This window comes from Oenanthe melanoleuca, chromosome 1A, assembly GCF_029582105.1.
Source record: "Oenanthe melanoleuca isolate GR-GAL-2019-014 chromosome 1A, OMel1.0, whole genome shotgun sequence".
NCBI classification, from domain to species: Eukaryota; Metazoa; Chordata; class Aves; order Passeriformes; family Muscicapidae; genus Oenanthe; species Oenanthe melanoleuca.
This window is the reverse complement of record NC_079334.1, coordinates 3,654,541-3,670,846: the sequence shown is the minus strand read 5'-3', so window position 1 is coordinate 3,670,846 and position 16,306 is coordinate 3,654,541. Positions and strand designations below refer to the sequence as shown.

Sequence of the window (16,306 nt, the reverse complement as noted above, 5' to 3'; positions counted from 1 at the left end):
AGAGCAGAATTTCTTTCAGCCTTAATTCACTGTACTGAGGGCTGAAAAAGCAGCTCCAAACCCTGAAACAGGTGGCCAGGCTACCCCAGCCTGGACCAGGGACATGCTTGTGGCAAGACCACACATTGGTCCCCACAAACCATCACAGTCCTGTTGAGCTGGCCCTGGATTTACAGCACAGCCGTTGGCAATGGACTGTGCAGTTCTTCCTCAGAACAATCACTGTGATAACCACAAAGGTGACCTCGTAGAGTTGGGGGCAAACTGCTTGCAAGAATTTAACATCTGGCTCATGCCATGAGTGGCAAAGAGCCCTGACATACCAGCACCTCATTTTCTCCCTGGTCCTGGTAAAGGACATCCTTTACTAGCTCCTGTTATAATATCATATCCTTTACAAGCTTCCTGTTATCATCAAAGCAGATGGAGTTGAAGCAATATAAAATAGAGTGGTGTGAAGGACAGGCTGCAGGGAGGGGTCAATGAAAATTCAGAATTGAAGTTGGTCCCATCCTCAGCCACTGTTGGATGAGGACTGTCATGGTGGGCTTGGAGAACCAGGCCCTGCAAGGGAAAAGTCAATTAAAGACAGTGCATGAATCATACCCAGGATAAATGTGGCCAGCATCAAAGTGTATTTTTAAACTTCCTTAAGTTTTTTTTTTGTTTGTTTGTGTTTTTTGGCAGAAGCTGAATGAAAAGAAGCTGCTTGAAAATCTAACTCCTGCACAGAGACAAGACCTATGACAGAGATTATGCTTAAGCCTACTGCCACTTAATTTGCTGGGAAGCAGTGCAGCTGCAGCAGTATTGAGAGGTTCAGAGAAGCATGTATATCATCAGCAAAAGGCTCAGGCTGAGCTTCTGCATGCACATGCTGGACATCAAAATGTTATCAGTGCCCTGAGAGTCTGCTGGTCAGGGATTAGTAAACAGCTAGAGGAGCTGATAACAAATTGCAAACTTTATAGCAAAGAGTGAGTTAATTCCAGGCTGTCGTTGCTACCATCTGCACTTCCAGAAAGACTTTGTCAGACATTTGGCAAACAATCCTTCTGAGCAGCAAAGGCAGTTGCTGTGCCTCATTATGAACTATAGAGCCCAGATTGTGAACTCTTTCCCACCAGCATAAATCATGCACTCAAGTCAGAGCATTTACTCTGGGACATGTGACAAAATCTGCCACTTAGTTACCAATATAAAATATAGAATTTAAACAATTATCTTGTAATATACCTTCTGTGTACATTACCATGCAGTAAAAAAAGAGAAAGTTTTATGATCTACAGAATTGTAGAAATAGTTCTTTCTAGGCTGCATGCCTTGCTGGAAATATTTTTGGCTTAATTAAAAGATTTCAAACCTGTGCTGTTGTCCATAAAAGCAGAAGCCCTTATAAACAAAAGAGAGAAACTGAGATGCTGAGAGCAGAGAAAAATCTGTGGCAGCAAACATGTCTTCTCACCACCTCAGTAAAGCAGATTTGTATGATGAATGCAGTCTGAATACATCACGCCCATGTTCCAACAGCAAGTCTCACCTTCCCAGAAAACAAGAGAACTTGGGAAGCAGAAATAGGTTTAGTGCTGCAGAGCCAGAGGTACACAGTCAGGCAAGGGAGAGCATTAGATCCCTGATTGTTAATTCCTCTGCACATAACCCGGAAAAAATGTGTGTGCTCCATTTCTCTCTCACAAAATGTCTCCTTCTCTTCATATTTTTCACATACACCAGCCTTGGCATGCAGTCAAGAAAATGTTAATGTCTCTGGCAAAAATCTACAGCCCCTGCTTAACAACATGTGCAATCCATTTCTTCCAGCCTCAATAGTATTCTTCCACCCTGCTACTCCCCCACACACATGGACACTCATTTTTTTCATCTGCAGACACTCTCTCTTGCTCTTCCTTTTCTCCATCCAGTAAGACACATTCCAACTGTCTCTATTTCTCCATCTCTGTCTCACACTTACGTCTTGCTGGGCAGAGAGCGAATTGGCAAACACAAGCTAGATATGGAAGCAGGGAGATACAAACACAGCCACAGTCTGGACTCTGTCTTGGAGGAATTTCTAACTTGCCTGTAGAAGTGGATTTATGAGCTACAGCACATACTTATCAGTTGAACCACTAGAAAGTCCTCCTGCATTATCCCAGAGCTGGGCTGGGATTTATCAGAAAGAGCTAAGCCATGGTATGTGGAAAAGAAGACTTAAGTTACTTCTTAATAACTGAAGTCTACAAGACCTGTGTAGTTTCTCCTGCAAGAAAGCACGGGTTGGTCTTTGGTTTGGGAATAACAGCTGGAAAGAATGGGCCAGCTGGGAACCACAGTGCCATGGATCATGGGCCACAGCCCAGCCAGGCCACAGCAATGAGTGATGATGCTGTCTGTGACTGCAGCTCCTCAGGAGGCTCGTGTGTTCCTTCTTTTATCAACTTCTCAGTGTCAGACCTTCAATCACCAGCTCAGCCAGCTAAATGAGCAACAGCATCTCTTCTTTGCAGACCAGGGAAACAGAGCCAGGCTCTGCCTTGGCCCTGTCACACCTGTCTGCAAGTCCCCCACTGTACAAAAGGTGGAAAAAAGTCTTCCCTAGCCTAGGAATTTCTATTTAATTCTCTCTTTTTTTTAACTCTTAGGTGATTCTACTTACAGTGATGGAAGACAGCCTTGGCTGGAGAAGTCCCATGACACACAGACACACAGCAACGATGGAGACATGTGACAGTTTCACAGGATGGCAGTGACATGGAGACATGAATTGCACACAGCAGTCATGGAGGTGAGGTGATGTGGGAAAGAGATGAAGGCAGCACAAAAGGAAACGGTGATGAGCAGGACAGCAGTGACATCGACCCCTCCCTTTTTGCTTTCCTCAAGCACAGACTAACCAGATTGCAGCTACAGAACATCCACAGCAGGAACACCATTCCCCTGAATGAGCAGTCTCTCCTGAACTGCCATGAGTATTGCACCTGCTCATCAGACTCTTCCTCACCAATTTCTGCATGGGGCCACTCCTGTTATCCTGCTGTGTGTTACACAGCAGCCAGGGCTGCTTAGGGAACAGCTGCAACTTTGCATCTATTTGGAGAAGCAGAGTGGGACCTAAACAGCACCCATAGACCTCATTCTCTAGAGGGGAATTTCACTTTCAAAAAATGACTTTTCCACTTATTCCAGGAGAGTTCAATGCAGAAGAGCCAGCCCCACAGCCAGCATGGAAATTACCGCTGTCTCCACTAAAGGCACCGCTGGTGATCAATAATTAGCAAGGCTAATTACAGCCCCTACTTGGCTGCACAGAGCACACCTCCCCTTCCCCTCTGAGTCTCCTCAGGGCCATTAACATCCCCCTGCTTGCAGAGGCTGGGATGGATTCCTGGGGTGTTTTCAGCAGGCAGCACTTCAGCTACAGGACAGGTCTGGATTTCAAGGAGACACACCCCTCTGCTGAGCTCAGCTGCTATACAATACCATGTGCCACCATCTTCTTTCTTCCAGAGCAGGTCCAGTAGGTAAGTGAAGACCCTCTGGGTGTTACTAAACTCTAAAGTTTCTGTCTAGCTTCCTGGGACCTCTGCTAGGCTCTGGAGAATCTCTGCTGTTCCATCCCTGCTCTGCCCTGTCCTGTCCTGTAGCAGACTGGAAGGGAGGCTTTCCAACAGAAGTTCTTTGCAACTGATGGCCCCTCTCATCCCACTGCACATAGGGCAGAGGTCCTTAGGAAGAAGTGTCTCCCCTCTCCTCAACAGATTACCCTGAGGGAAGCAAGCAGTGTGCTCCAAGCAGCACACACCTCACCCTGATCACCCTGGTGCTCTGGCAGCCTGGAATGGAGTGGGAATGGGGGGAGATGGTGGGATCTGGAAGCTGGATTCCAGTGTCTGTGGAGGAGGGGGTGTGGGGCAGAGGGCAGGCTCCTTGCACAAGGCCAGGCTTCCCAGTACAGTTTCTTCTGTTACCAGTGACTGCAGCACTCACGTGCTATGGGGCGGCTGGACTCTTGTGTACTCACCATCTGCCAAGTTGTCTGAGTGCCAGAAGCTACTCATGTTAAATTCCAAAAGGAAGCTGTCAAAAGAGCAAGAACAGAGGATGCTTTTTCAGCAGCCTGGAAGGATGCAGGTGTCAGTGAGATGGCCCTGTCACCCAGTGAGTATCAGTTCTAAAATGTTTACTACAAATTTCTGGCAGTGCAAGTCTGATTTTTAAAAAATTAATTTTTTTTTCCCCTCTCCACATACTAAAATGTAGCTCTGTGTTGTGAGATTTGGACTGTAGGAGATCTAAATGGGCTTTTCCCTGAAGTAATTCCTCTGCAAGGGGCTCGCCAGTGAAAGAAGGAACAAGTACGACAGCCCCTGAGGCTGGGAGGGGATTCAGCCACTGTAGGACCCACCTGAGGAGCAGGTGTGATGGCCATCAGAAGCCCACACTCTGGCTGCTTGGAGGTAACTACATGGAATTATTCAGTACCAAGAGGCTAAAGCCCTCAGAGCTGGTCCTTCACCACATCTCCCCTTTCGCACACCCAGCAAGCTGAGCAGCTGCTCTTCCAGCCTCATTTGAGCTTGAACTCCAATTCACCCCAGAAGTCTGAGCTGAACCCAAACCTAGAGGAGAGCCTCCCCTCTGTCCCCCCTTGCCTGGCACTCAGACCTGAGCTGCTTGGCTTGCTGCCTTCAGCCTTCTCCCCCTGTGAGAGGAAGATGTGCATTTGCACAGGCAGGCAAGAGGACTCGGCACTGAGGATCTGCACAGAGTCCCAAGAGACCCAAGTCCTATTTCTTACTCAGGCATTTTGTACTGAGTGACTTCAGGTAAATCCCAGACCTGCTGTGGGCCTCTGCCTCTCAAAATGGCAATAGTAATAGCTTTCTGTCTCCCAGGAGCAGAGCTGAATGTCAGGAGAAGGCTGACAGCAATGCCCTAATGCGCGGTATTCCGCTTGCAGCTTTCCAAGCTCTTGTCCCTCCTGATGTGAGCCTCCCAAACACCCCCATCTTTTGGTACTCACATGAGGAAATCACTTATTAGCCACTTCACTGCAGCAACAAAGGCATAAATTGGCTGGAGAACAAAAGAAGAAATGAGAAATACCATAAGGATCTGGTCAGAGAATTTATAATTGTTATGCAGGACCCCGCACTTTAGACAAAGTCCCTCCACTGATCAGAGCTCTTGAAGACAGGCTGGAAATTCAAGGTCTGGGCATCACTGGAAAATGTTCAAAATACATCAAAAGCCAACAGAGCTGCCCTGCTACTAATAATACCTCCTCACCCCCTCCCCATCAGGGTCAGGGAGTTTATCAGGAATGTACGAAGGACTTTGAAGACATAATTGCTTGATGATTTCTCTCCAGTGTGGATGACCTTCAGAGCTCAGAGCAGGAGAGAAACACAGCTAAATGGGACACCACCAGTTTAGGATGCTTTTGTGTTCTGAGAGCAAGTGGTGTTTCTAGGACAAGTGACAGCACTGCCCAGGATTTAGTATTATCTGCCATTGATTGATTATGCTTAACTGTGCTTTCATCCAGCTTTTCCTCAAGATGGCATGACTTTATCATCTTCTTGCTTTTCAGCTACAAATTGGAAATTCAGCATTATCCCAGGGACAATTCATCTGCAGAGGATACTGCTGCTTCTTTTCTTCATGGTAACCATGTCTAATTTTCATCGCCCTCTCTCATAATCACTCCCATGTCCTCAAACCCATAACAGATGCAGTAGTCACAGGACGCAGGATAATGTTCCATTACTGATGGCTTCTCTTCAGCCAAAATAAGTCAGCAAATAGTAAAATGTAGGCATGGTTGTCAACTGGACTGATTTTTATTTCTGTACATGGAAAACTGACTTCTCTTGATTCCTTCCTTTTCAAGGGTTTTGCTAAGAGGGGATGATGAAAGATGGAGGCTGAATGCTCACCTTTTTATTCTCTTCCCAATTCACCCCATTTTGGCATCTCATAGTTTGTGACATTTATTTTAGTGATCACAATTGGAGGTTATAATGCAGCAAATATTTTCACTACAATCACCATATTTTATCTAGCCATCTTAAGTATAGCCATTGTAAACCAGACATTGTTAAAAGTGTTATTGTTAAGAATGTTGTTGAAAGGCAATACTTTGTTGAAAATTCTTTTACTGGAAAAAAATTACAATGTCATGCTGCAAGGAGTACTTCCTGCACTCCTTCCAGTATCAAGGGATCATAACAGTAATGAACACATCCCTGTTTAGGGTTGTGTCAAGCAGTTTCAAGTGGCCTAAGTGTTGAATAATTACTTTGTTCTGCCTGTTGAGGCAAGGTTAGGAAGGTGGACTGGGATTAGAGTAAGAGTTTCTGTCAGCCTACAGAGAGGTTGTATATGGGTACTGGTAAAACCCTTCACTGTGTTAGTTTGTTCTCAGGGCTCCCAGCATTCTCACTCTCTCTCCTGCTCCAAGCTCACTTATATTTCCCCAGTGACTGCCATTTTTCCCCAGATGTTCTATTCCCTGACATTGCAACTCTCCTTCTTGAGCTGAGTAAAATCATGCCCTGTAAAAGCATTCCTGTTCATTTCAGCTGCTAGCTGATTCCTTGGCTTCCAGGACCTTTCCCTGGTCCTTCCAACTCTCAGTGAGATCCTATATGCCAATAGAGAGCCACACTGGAAACCAACATCAGTGGCCACCACTGCTTCAGGAATATACTTGAGGTGAGTTTGGACAGTCCCATCACCTGAAAGTCTTTTGGGGAATGTTGGAGATGCCCTGCAGGAGGAAGCCCAGCCCAGGGAGAGCTGCATGGTGACAGATACGTACGCTGAGCAGGGGCTGGGCACCGCTGTGGTGGTGGTAGGGCACCTTGCACATTGCCTGGTAATCATACATGGTCACTCTGCAACAAAACACAACAAGCAAGCAGTCAAAAGCAAGCAATGCAGCCACCCACGAGACAGACACGTCACCTTTTTCTCAAAAATGTCATGTATGAACTGTTTGCTGGATTCACTAAAGCAGTGACCTGCTTACATGTGTCTTTGCTGTTTGGGCAGTTCTGGATCTTGCAGAGCAAGAAATACAGGCTCTGGATTAATGTAACTGGGTCAGTACAGGAAGAAATATGTCCCTAATTTCAGACAGTGAGTAAAGCAGGCTATGAAGCAGAGGAATTATAATTGTAACTACCTCAGGTCCCCCTAGTTCCTGTTTTCCAGCCACTGAAAATCTGAACTCTCTTTTGACATCAGCTGGGGGACTGGAGTGAAATGAACAGAAGTATTTTTAAGAGAGAGCGAGAAATGTGGTCAGCCAGCTGCAATGCTGCATCTGTGGGGCTCTCAGACAACAACTCCCCAGAAAGGCTTTCCAAGTGGCAGGAGGAACTGAGGCACTTCTGTACCCAAAATGCCAAGAAGTGTTCCCCATAACATCTTGCCCTGGAAAAGAGAGAAGCAGCTGCTCTCTTGACACACAGGGATTGGAAGTTTCTGTCTCTCTCTGTTTTGCAGCAGGTGGAAGAACAAGAGATGAGGAGAAACAGTGTGTGTGCTGATGATGGCTGAGCAGTCAGCAGAGGGGACAGGTAGCTAAAGGAGTTCTTGTGTCTGAATAAGAGAGTCACATGCATCATCAGCATGAGCATTTTCCCTGCTCAAGTGCTTCTTAGAGGGACCAACGTGCTCTGACCCACACACCAGTGAAGAACAAGAAGTACAGTGTGGAGATCCCCCACTTACCGCCTGAACATGCCCATGTTTAGCAGCTGGGTCATCACTGAGCCGTCCACTGCACCAAAAAATTTTCCAGTCTGCAAGCAGAAAAAGGGAAAAACAGAATAAACTGTAATTTTTCCAAATGCTTGATGGCTCCAGCCTAGTTTGCCTGGAGGCCTGCTGTACACAAGCAGGGTTTTTTGTAAGGAGGCAATGCTGAGCTTTGTCCTTTGCCTGGCTGGAAAGCTCGAGGGAGGACTTCCCCCATCACCAGCTGGGCATCCTGCACCATTCCTACCACGCTTGAAAACGATTTAGCCCACGTAAGTCCCTGCAGCTCGTGTCAGTAAAAGGCAGACTCTCAAGCTGCAGAGACCCAGGCATGCTGAATCACTGGGAGCCTGGACTCTCACGTGGGTTGTTGGGAATCCGTGTTCTCTGGATCTGAATGCCTGAGTCTTCTGTTTGAGCCTCTCTGCTACCCATGGCCACAGTGGTTTCAGAAACCTCTGCTCTCCTGCTGCCCTAGGTGAACTGGCCCACCATGCATCAGTGGCAGCAAATTTATTTAGGCAGCAAATGCAATTTTACAACTCACTGCTGTGTGAGTTCTGTGCAGGCAGTAACCCAAACAACACAACACAAATTCATCCATCCCTGTAGCTTACATGCTGTGCACTGGCATAGCTAGACTAAGTTGCATTTGGGGGGACAACATCCCCCCAGTCCTGCTTGCATGCCCGAACTGAAGGTGAAGCTTGCGGCCCTCTGGTCCCATGTGTGTCTTGGAGTCAATAACCTCAAATACAGACCCAATCTCAAATCTGGCAATTGCTGCTTTAAGGATTTCCTCAAACAAACAATTCTGACCTTCTTGCTTACTAAACTATGACAAATCTATTGTAAAAATGCTTCAAACCTGTTAAGTTCACCGCTTTGTTCACAGGCAAGTAAATGAAATGTTTGTAAACAATAAAAATGTGGATATGAGCTGTCCTCTGTTTCCCTGGCTTGTGGGTCCTGACAGAGTAAATAGTTTTATGGAAGCATTCACACAGTCTGGGATGTTTTGCTTTTCCACTGATAGGCTAGCAGTCATTTAGCAAGTATTAGCAGATGACTTCATTTATTTGAGTGGGACATTTCCACAAAAAAAGCCCGAACCCTTAGGCAGATTTACCTAAGATCACATGATAATCATCTAACAGTAGTGTTACGTGGTTATGAGCCTCTGGCCAAAAGGCTTTAGAAGTCATTTCACTGTATAAATTGATACATAACATCAACTCGCCTTCGAGCATTTAGGCTGTAATCGTCTCAGACAGTCAAATGTGCCTGAGCAAGCACTAACTTTTTTTCACCCCCCCTCGCTCTTTCAATCTGATTAGGGTGGTGAAGAGGACAGCTGTTTCCATTTAATACCAGTCTGCAGACCCAGCAGTGAGAATTAACACAGTGAAAGACAGTGCAGACAGTGGGGCAAGGAGAGGGGGCCAATGCAAGGCTGTAAATGAGGCCCATCCTGTCAAGCAATGCTGATGTCTAGCCAAATTTCTCCATGTAGGACATCATATGTCTAGGTATAAGAATGAGGAACTATTAGTGCAAGTAAGAGTATGGCCTAGGGAGTGTGTTCAGAAAGGCATCAGCAAACTGGCCTCCAGCACCAAACCAGACATTCAAAGCTTGCTGCTGTTTTAGGTACCCTGTGCAGGCAGTAACACAGAAAAGCATCACTTGGCAGAAACCAATGTGGTCCTGTACTAGAGCAACATTTTGTAAAGCAGGTATCTTTACATCCTGCTTCCTCCAGTGACTGCTGCTGTCCTAGGCATCCCTCTGCTGTGTTTCTCCCAACTCCCATCTCTGGGCAAGTTTCCACAGGCCCTTGCCATTTCAGAGGTTGACAGCACGAAGCATTGCTCTGACATCCCATGTGACACACACTGTGTCACTCCCCCCTGCAGCTGAGTGTACAGGACATGTGCAGGCTGTGTACAGGAGACACATGCAGCTCAGAGCACACATATGACTCCAAAGCTATAGCACTGCTCACATGCATCCATGCTTTATTGATCAATTTTGTTGATCAATTTACACTTTTTGTACACTCAGGATCTGCAGACAAACAGGATCTGCCAAATTGCCCAGGCTTTGCATTGTTGCATGGCCAGAGCCAGCCCTTGCTTCTCCACAAGCCCTGAGCTGTGGTGGCATCTTGGCTTTTTGGCTGCCTCCCTGCACCCTGTTCCTGGAATACCTGGGCTGAGCTTGCAGACATCCTCTGCAAAATGCCTCAGGCAGAAGGCAGCAATCCTAGAAAAAGAGGTTTAGTGAGTGAGGGAACATCTGGATGCAGCAGGTGGAGGGAGCTCAAGACCTGGGATCCACAGCTGTGCCTATGACTGGCAGTGAGAGGCAGCTAAAAACTCAGGGGTGGCTGTGGGGCCATGGCTGCAACTGTGGCAGAAAACACAGAGCAGCCCTCCCTGCAGCACAGCGTGACCTTGCTACTTATTTTCCCTTCCTCCCAGAGCACCTGGTCCTCACTCACTCCCTTCTCCTGGCTGTGTTTTAACTCTTTGCTCCCTCTGGGATGAGACTGGATGGGGAGATTAGCTCGAATTAAGAGATTACCCGTTCTTCCCCAAGTAATCCTGCAGACAGCTTCCAACTTGTCACTCATTAAAATCCTGAGTCCCTTTTCCATGGTGGTTTCCAACTGCCAGTAAGCTTCCTGCTGCCTTCATACAGAGGTTATTAGAGCCAATCCACCACCTTGATCCCCCCCATCCCAAGGGCAGAGGAGAGGAGAATCTGTCCTCATCCCATTCCTGCAGGAAGCTACTCTGACTTCCAGTGTCACTCAGGCAGCTCTGGCAGGCAGAAAAGCCAAAATACCCACCAAAATCCAGGGACAGGATTTTTTGGCATTATGTTAAAGGATGCCTTGATGAAAGACTACAGGATGGGGCAGGGAAGGTCACACAGCAGCAAGTGATCCCATGCAGCAACATCCAGGTGGCAAAGCTAGGAAATTCAGGGCATTGGTTTAGTGTTGCTGTCTTGAATTCCCTGTAGGGTTTAATGGTGTGGAGACTCATGGTGCCACCATGAAATAAAACCAGTAACTGGATCAGGAAAAAGAAATCAGAAAAAAAAAAAAAACAAACAGTGGTGAACTCTCTGAGGTGCAGGAAGGTAAAAGCTGGAGGAGGACAGCGGTGGTGCTTGCCAAAGTGCCTGATCTTGGAGGCATGTGGATAATGTTTATAATTTACCCAAATCCACTATAATTCCATGTTTCTGCTAGTCAGATCTTTCAGAGATGAGCTTTGGAAAAACCCATTTTCCAAAAGATGCAGTAAAAAGTACAGAGGCAGAACCCAGGAGGGCAGTGCTGAGGTCGCACAGGTGACATGGTAGCTAAAGGGTATAGTTGTCTCCACTGATGGACACACATCATAGTACTCAGTAAAGCATCTTGGAAAATGCCATGGGGGTCAGAGGAGCAATTCCTAAGACCACCAGCTCACCCCAAACACTCAGCAGGACCTGGCCTCCTAGAGTGGGGAGCCAATGTAACTTTTACAGCATTTCCTTCCCTTATTCTTCAACTTCTATTTGCTTTTTTGTTTTCTGACACACTACATCACTAAAGGGACACTTCTACCAGACTATTCAGTGTGCTGGGTAGGACACTTTTCACTTTCCTACAGAAAAGAGGTGGGTTGCTTATCCCTTGCAATAAGCTCCCCTTGGTATCTGTCTGTATCCCCCCCAGTGCCTTTGCTGGTGATTGGTTTTGCTCTCTGACTCTCAAGAGTCTCAGCCTCTCTGAACTCACTGCCTGCAGAATGCACAGTTTCATCTTTTTTTTATTTTTTTTTTTTTTTTTTTTGGTCAGCCCATTCTGAATATGCTAACCAGCCCAAGTCCAGGTGGGAAACCATGGGACTCATACAGATGTTTTCCATCTAAATAACCATCTAAAAATTTTGCTTTCTCTTCTGTCCCAGCTACTTTGAGTCAATGCACCAGCTTCTTGTAAGGGACTCTGTTCAGGGCTGAGGAGAACTGAAATTCAATAGGTTATCTAGTCTCCCTTATCTCTTGATTTTGTCACACTTTCAAAGAATACAGCTGATAAGTTTCCTTCTGTCTGGAAGCTGTGCTGTTTGTGCCAATCACATCCACCAGGAGTTCTGTTACCTTAATTTCCATTTCAACCTGTTTGTCCCATCTTGAAGAAAATAATTTATGGGATTGGATCCACTGCCTTTTGGAAATACCCAAACTGCATTTGTTGACTCCAGTACAATGGCAATTTTAATGAAACTCCATGATTCTGTCAGTAACAAAACCCCTCTGTTTCTCATTTCTTCTCTAAGCCCACTCTTACTATTGACTTACTGCTTTGTAGTTTATGAGACTGTTCCCACATATCACTTTCTGATGTCCAGAACTATGGGGTTTGATTATTTTGAAAGAAGTAGCTCACTGGTGAATTTATTAGAGAACAGAAAAGTGTAGCTCAGCCACACAGTGGCTGGTAGTGTTGAATTTACCCAGCTGCACAGGATGTCACATCAAACTTGCACCCCTTCAGCTCCCTAGAAATGGCTGTAGAACCACACACCTTATTTTTATTTCTATTCTGAGCCTTTTCTCTTGCTTCTTTCACCTCTGCAAGTCTAGTAAATTCTCAGATTCTTTAGGTGTGTTCCTGTTTCCAATTTGCTAAATTATTTTGGTTTTGTTTTCTTTGTTTTTTGCCTTTAGCATTTTTCTCTTACCATCCTCTCAGTTTCCTTTCCTGAAGAACACCCTCTTTGACTTCAGAAGCACTCAGAAATGCTGTTCCCTTCCCTTCGGGACTGTCTCAGATAATCTTTATCTTCAATAGCATCTGTGCCAAGGGAATGGAGTCTAATTTTCTTTCTTCTCATCAAAAGATATTTTGACTAGTTCCTTCCTTATCACTGCAAACTCCTTCCTCACCCAGGATGTGCTGTCACTCTGCTGGGAGCCTTCCCCCTCACTGTGCAGTTGAATTTAATTACACCATAGCCACCCTTATTACACATTTCAACTTCATTTGTTTTAACCAGCTCTGGTGGGTTATTCAGGAACTAGCAAACCCCACTCTCCTCCTTCTCTTATTCTCTCTTACCTCTTCAGGTATTTTGGAAACAAGTATAAAGCCATTGTTGTCGATGAGGAAGCAGTTCAGAATCTGCAGAGATGGAAGAGAAACAATATTAAAGATGGCTTTTTCCCTGTTTGTGTTCAGGATGGAGCAGTGTGGCTTTATGATGACAGCAACAGCCTCAGCATTTCCATGCCAAGCCCCACAGCTTGGCTACCATGAGTTTTACACAATTCTTTTCCCTCTCTGCCTCCATTTTGAGGTATTGAGTCCATGAACTGTGACAGGGATTATCTCTAGACAAGGCTAGAGACTTTGTGCAGGGTTAGCACAGAGCTCTGTGCAGACCTAGCAGGCTGTGAGCCACAGTTAAGGCAAGGCATCCTTCAGGAAGAGACAGGATATTTTGAGTGCTCTTCTCTTTAATAATACGGCATCTAATGCTTTCCATCTTCAGATTTCAGAGTCTTATAATCACTCATGAAATAACCCTCTCCCCACCACTGAGTATCGGTGCTGATCTTATTTTCATTTTGCAAAGCTGGGAATGGACACACAGAGTTTAGATTAAAACCTTTAGGTCCTGCAGCGGAAAACTAGGAAGCAGAGAAAATCCTAGAAGAACATACAACAAAAAATCTCTGGTGATCTTACTTTTCAGGGCAGAGGAGCTCCTGTCCTCCATGTTCCTGATACCAAGGCTGAAGCAGTGGCATAGACACAAAGAGAGGTGTCTAGCATGCATGTCATGCTGACAGCCACTTCTTTTTGAATATCTGGGATGCCAGGGAGACAGATTTAAAGGAGAGGGACTTTAAGTGGCTGGAATCCCAGTGTCTCTGCCCTGGCCCAGCTGGGGGGAAGACCTAAACTGTGCATTTGTCTCATTAGGACGAGGTTCCTCCCCCAGCTGTGCAATCTCTTGTGAGGACACAACAAGGCAGTGCCTTTTTTGGGGAGACAGAGATCTCCACAGAGCAGGTGGTCAATCACACCCATCACAGGTCCAGGGAAGAAAGAGAGGCAACTTACATCATCCTGACAGCTGAGTGGACAGGCTCCATCCACGCCACTACACTGCAAAGGGAAAACAGAGAATTAACCATGGTGTGAAGGAAACTTCCCAGTCTGACCATGCAGGAGTAGCTCTGGCAGCCACTCCCCCACCAGCAGAGGCTTTCAGTGCTGGACTGAGGCAGCAGCAGCTACAGTGACCCCACAGGTCTCTGCCTGACAGCCTGACAAGTTTTCCTTACTCATTCAACTCCAGGTTTCCCATAGTAGGGTCTCAGACATCCAGAACCTTAAAGCAATTTATTAATGGTGCAACAACACAGAAAGAGCTCAAGCTGGTGACTCTGAGGAGGGGCCCCAAACAAAGGAAACTGGACTTTTATACCCTCACAGTCCATGTGTGTGATTGGGATTGTCCTGATGAGACATCTGCTCCTGCTGTGTGGACACCTGGCTGTCCCACACGTCCCTGTGGTGCCCTTTGTTGTGCAAAGGGTCAGTGCCAGTTCACAGCCTCTTGCCTGGGGCTCCCAGAGCTCAACCTGCAGCTGCACCTGGAGCCATCTGCACTCAGTGTATCCCTCAGCACATGGCATGAACTCATCTTACTTGGAGTCTCCCCCTTGGGACTGCTGGGCTAAAGGTTTGCAGATTGGTATCCCACACAGCTCTGCAGTTCAGCTGGCATTTCCACCAGGACAAGCTCAACAGCACGCACAGGTACCACCCCCACTCCAACTCCCTGCCTCTATGAGCAACATGCCCTTTCCTGGGGGCTCAGATCCAGCACCTGCCTCCCTGACTCAATCCCAGCAGGTCCTGTGCACTCCAAGCAGAGGAGGCACTTGTAAAGAAAGGGCGAAAGCAAAGGTTACTGTGCACCAGGGAGAAACCAGCATGCATTTCAGCATCTGTTAGTATCTGGACTAAGAACATAGCATGGGATTTCAGATCAGGGTTCTTCTCAAGCAGGGATTTTTTTGTTGTTGTTGCAGTTGGTTTCTTTATTCTCCAGATAGCTAATGATAAAATAGGATGTGAATGGTGCTCATGTAGCCCAAGGCACCATCCATTTCTTTCATTTAGAATTTCTTCGTAGTGGACTTGACATGTGTTTCACAACACTGAACTGGGTGGGGACATGAGGGGTTAAGTGGTGAGTAACAAAGCCCTTCAGGTGCTTATTGATTTCATAATTGTTCAGAGTTTGCCATGGCTGCATGTCTCTGTCTCTTTGTGTTACTTTTAAATTCTATTTTCTCTAGTGGCAGAGGGAGGAAAGCTGACACGGTGTTGCCTTTTCTGTGCATGGAGTCCCCTTCCTGCCAGAGGTTTTCTGGGGTCAGGGAAGGACACTAGCATATCACATAGGCAGTCTGCTCTCAGCCAGCTATGCACTATTTCTCAAAACCCTTAGACATAAAATCCATCTCCCTTTCTGGGTGTTTCTTGGTAACAAGAGGTAAATTGGCCATTCCAGACCACAACAAGACTGTAACTTACAGTTAGAATTTGTTTCTCCCCTTAAGTTTTGCAGAACAAAACTGGTTTTCTGTCCCTCTGTTCACCTTAAGAGGAGTTTTGGAGATGCCCGAGTTTGTTTCAAGTCCCACAGCTTTGCAATATCACATGTTCACACTCTGAATCTAGCTGGCTTTTTGAGACTCTAGGGATGATGGTTTAAAAAATTCCTTTATCCATAGCTGCAACCACCATCCCACCCCTCCCTCACCACAAAGCAGCACGTGGTTGTTTTATTTCCCTGGATGGATTTCCAGAGGTCGCCTTGTGCTTCACCCTGGCACGTTCCTTCCTTTGGTCAGCAGAGAAATATGGTCACAACAAACCACAGTTAAGGTTTTGGGGGATAACAAATACAGAGCCCAGGGCTCAGATATCAGAACAGAAACCACCCCAGGTGAACCACAGTGGTTTTCCACAAGAAGGGCTCGTGTCTCACACATCTTCCTCAGCAGTGTGAGGGCTGAGTCTCACTGCCACTGCACTTCCAGACCTGGAGAAGCTCCAGCAGTGCCTGGTGCTGGGCTGGCCATACAGCAGCAGCACCACAGCCAGGACCCTGGTTTGAGAGCACTGGCAGCTTGCAGGGAGTCCTGTGAGATAGGGCAGAACTGAGCCTGTGCTCCCTGGTTGCTCTGAGACGACATCTGCTGCTTCATGGGCACAGCTCCTTCCTCAGAGACCAGCCTATCTCACAGCATCCCCCTGCTGTTGGTCAGGTCTCTGTGACCCAGAGCACTTTGAGCTTTGCCAAAGACATTTAATTACTGTGAAGACAAACACAGCCTGTGACAGGTTTGGACCCTCTCCAGTGACTGCAGACAAGGGACAGTGCCTATAATATGATGGCACACAAATGACACAATTAGGAAGCCAAGCCTGGCTGCAAGGCATGCCAGGATGCCT

General features: G+C 46.5%; 1 protein-coding gene across 1 annotated transcript in view; it reads right to left on the bottom strand.

The window, feature by feature from the left end:
- CACNA2D4 (calcium voltage-gated channel auxiliary subunit alpha2delta 4) overlaps positions 1-16,306 on the bottom strand; it is a 116,399-nt gene that overhangs the window by 4,937 nt on the left and 95,156 nt on the right. Inside the window, exons 30-36 of the mRNA XM_056482400.1 lie at positions 13,898-13,942; positions 12,890-12,952; positions 7,741-7,811; positions 6,824-6,899; positions 5,024-5,076; positions 4,022-4,077; positions 2,657-2,677 (exon numbers count right to left, since the gene is read on the bottom strand). Of these exons, the coding sequence (XP_056338375.1) occupies positions 2,657-2,677; positions 4,022-4,077; positions 5,024-5,076; positions 6,824-6,899; positions 7,741-7,811; positions 12,890-12,952; positions 13,898-13,942 (385 nt within the window). The remainder of the gene's footprint in view (positions 1-2,656; positions 2,678-4,021; positions 4,078-5,023; positions 5,077-6,823; positions 6,900-7,740; positions 7,812-12,889; positions 12,953-13,897; positions 13,943-16,306) is intronic.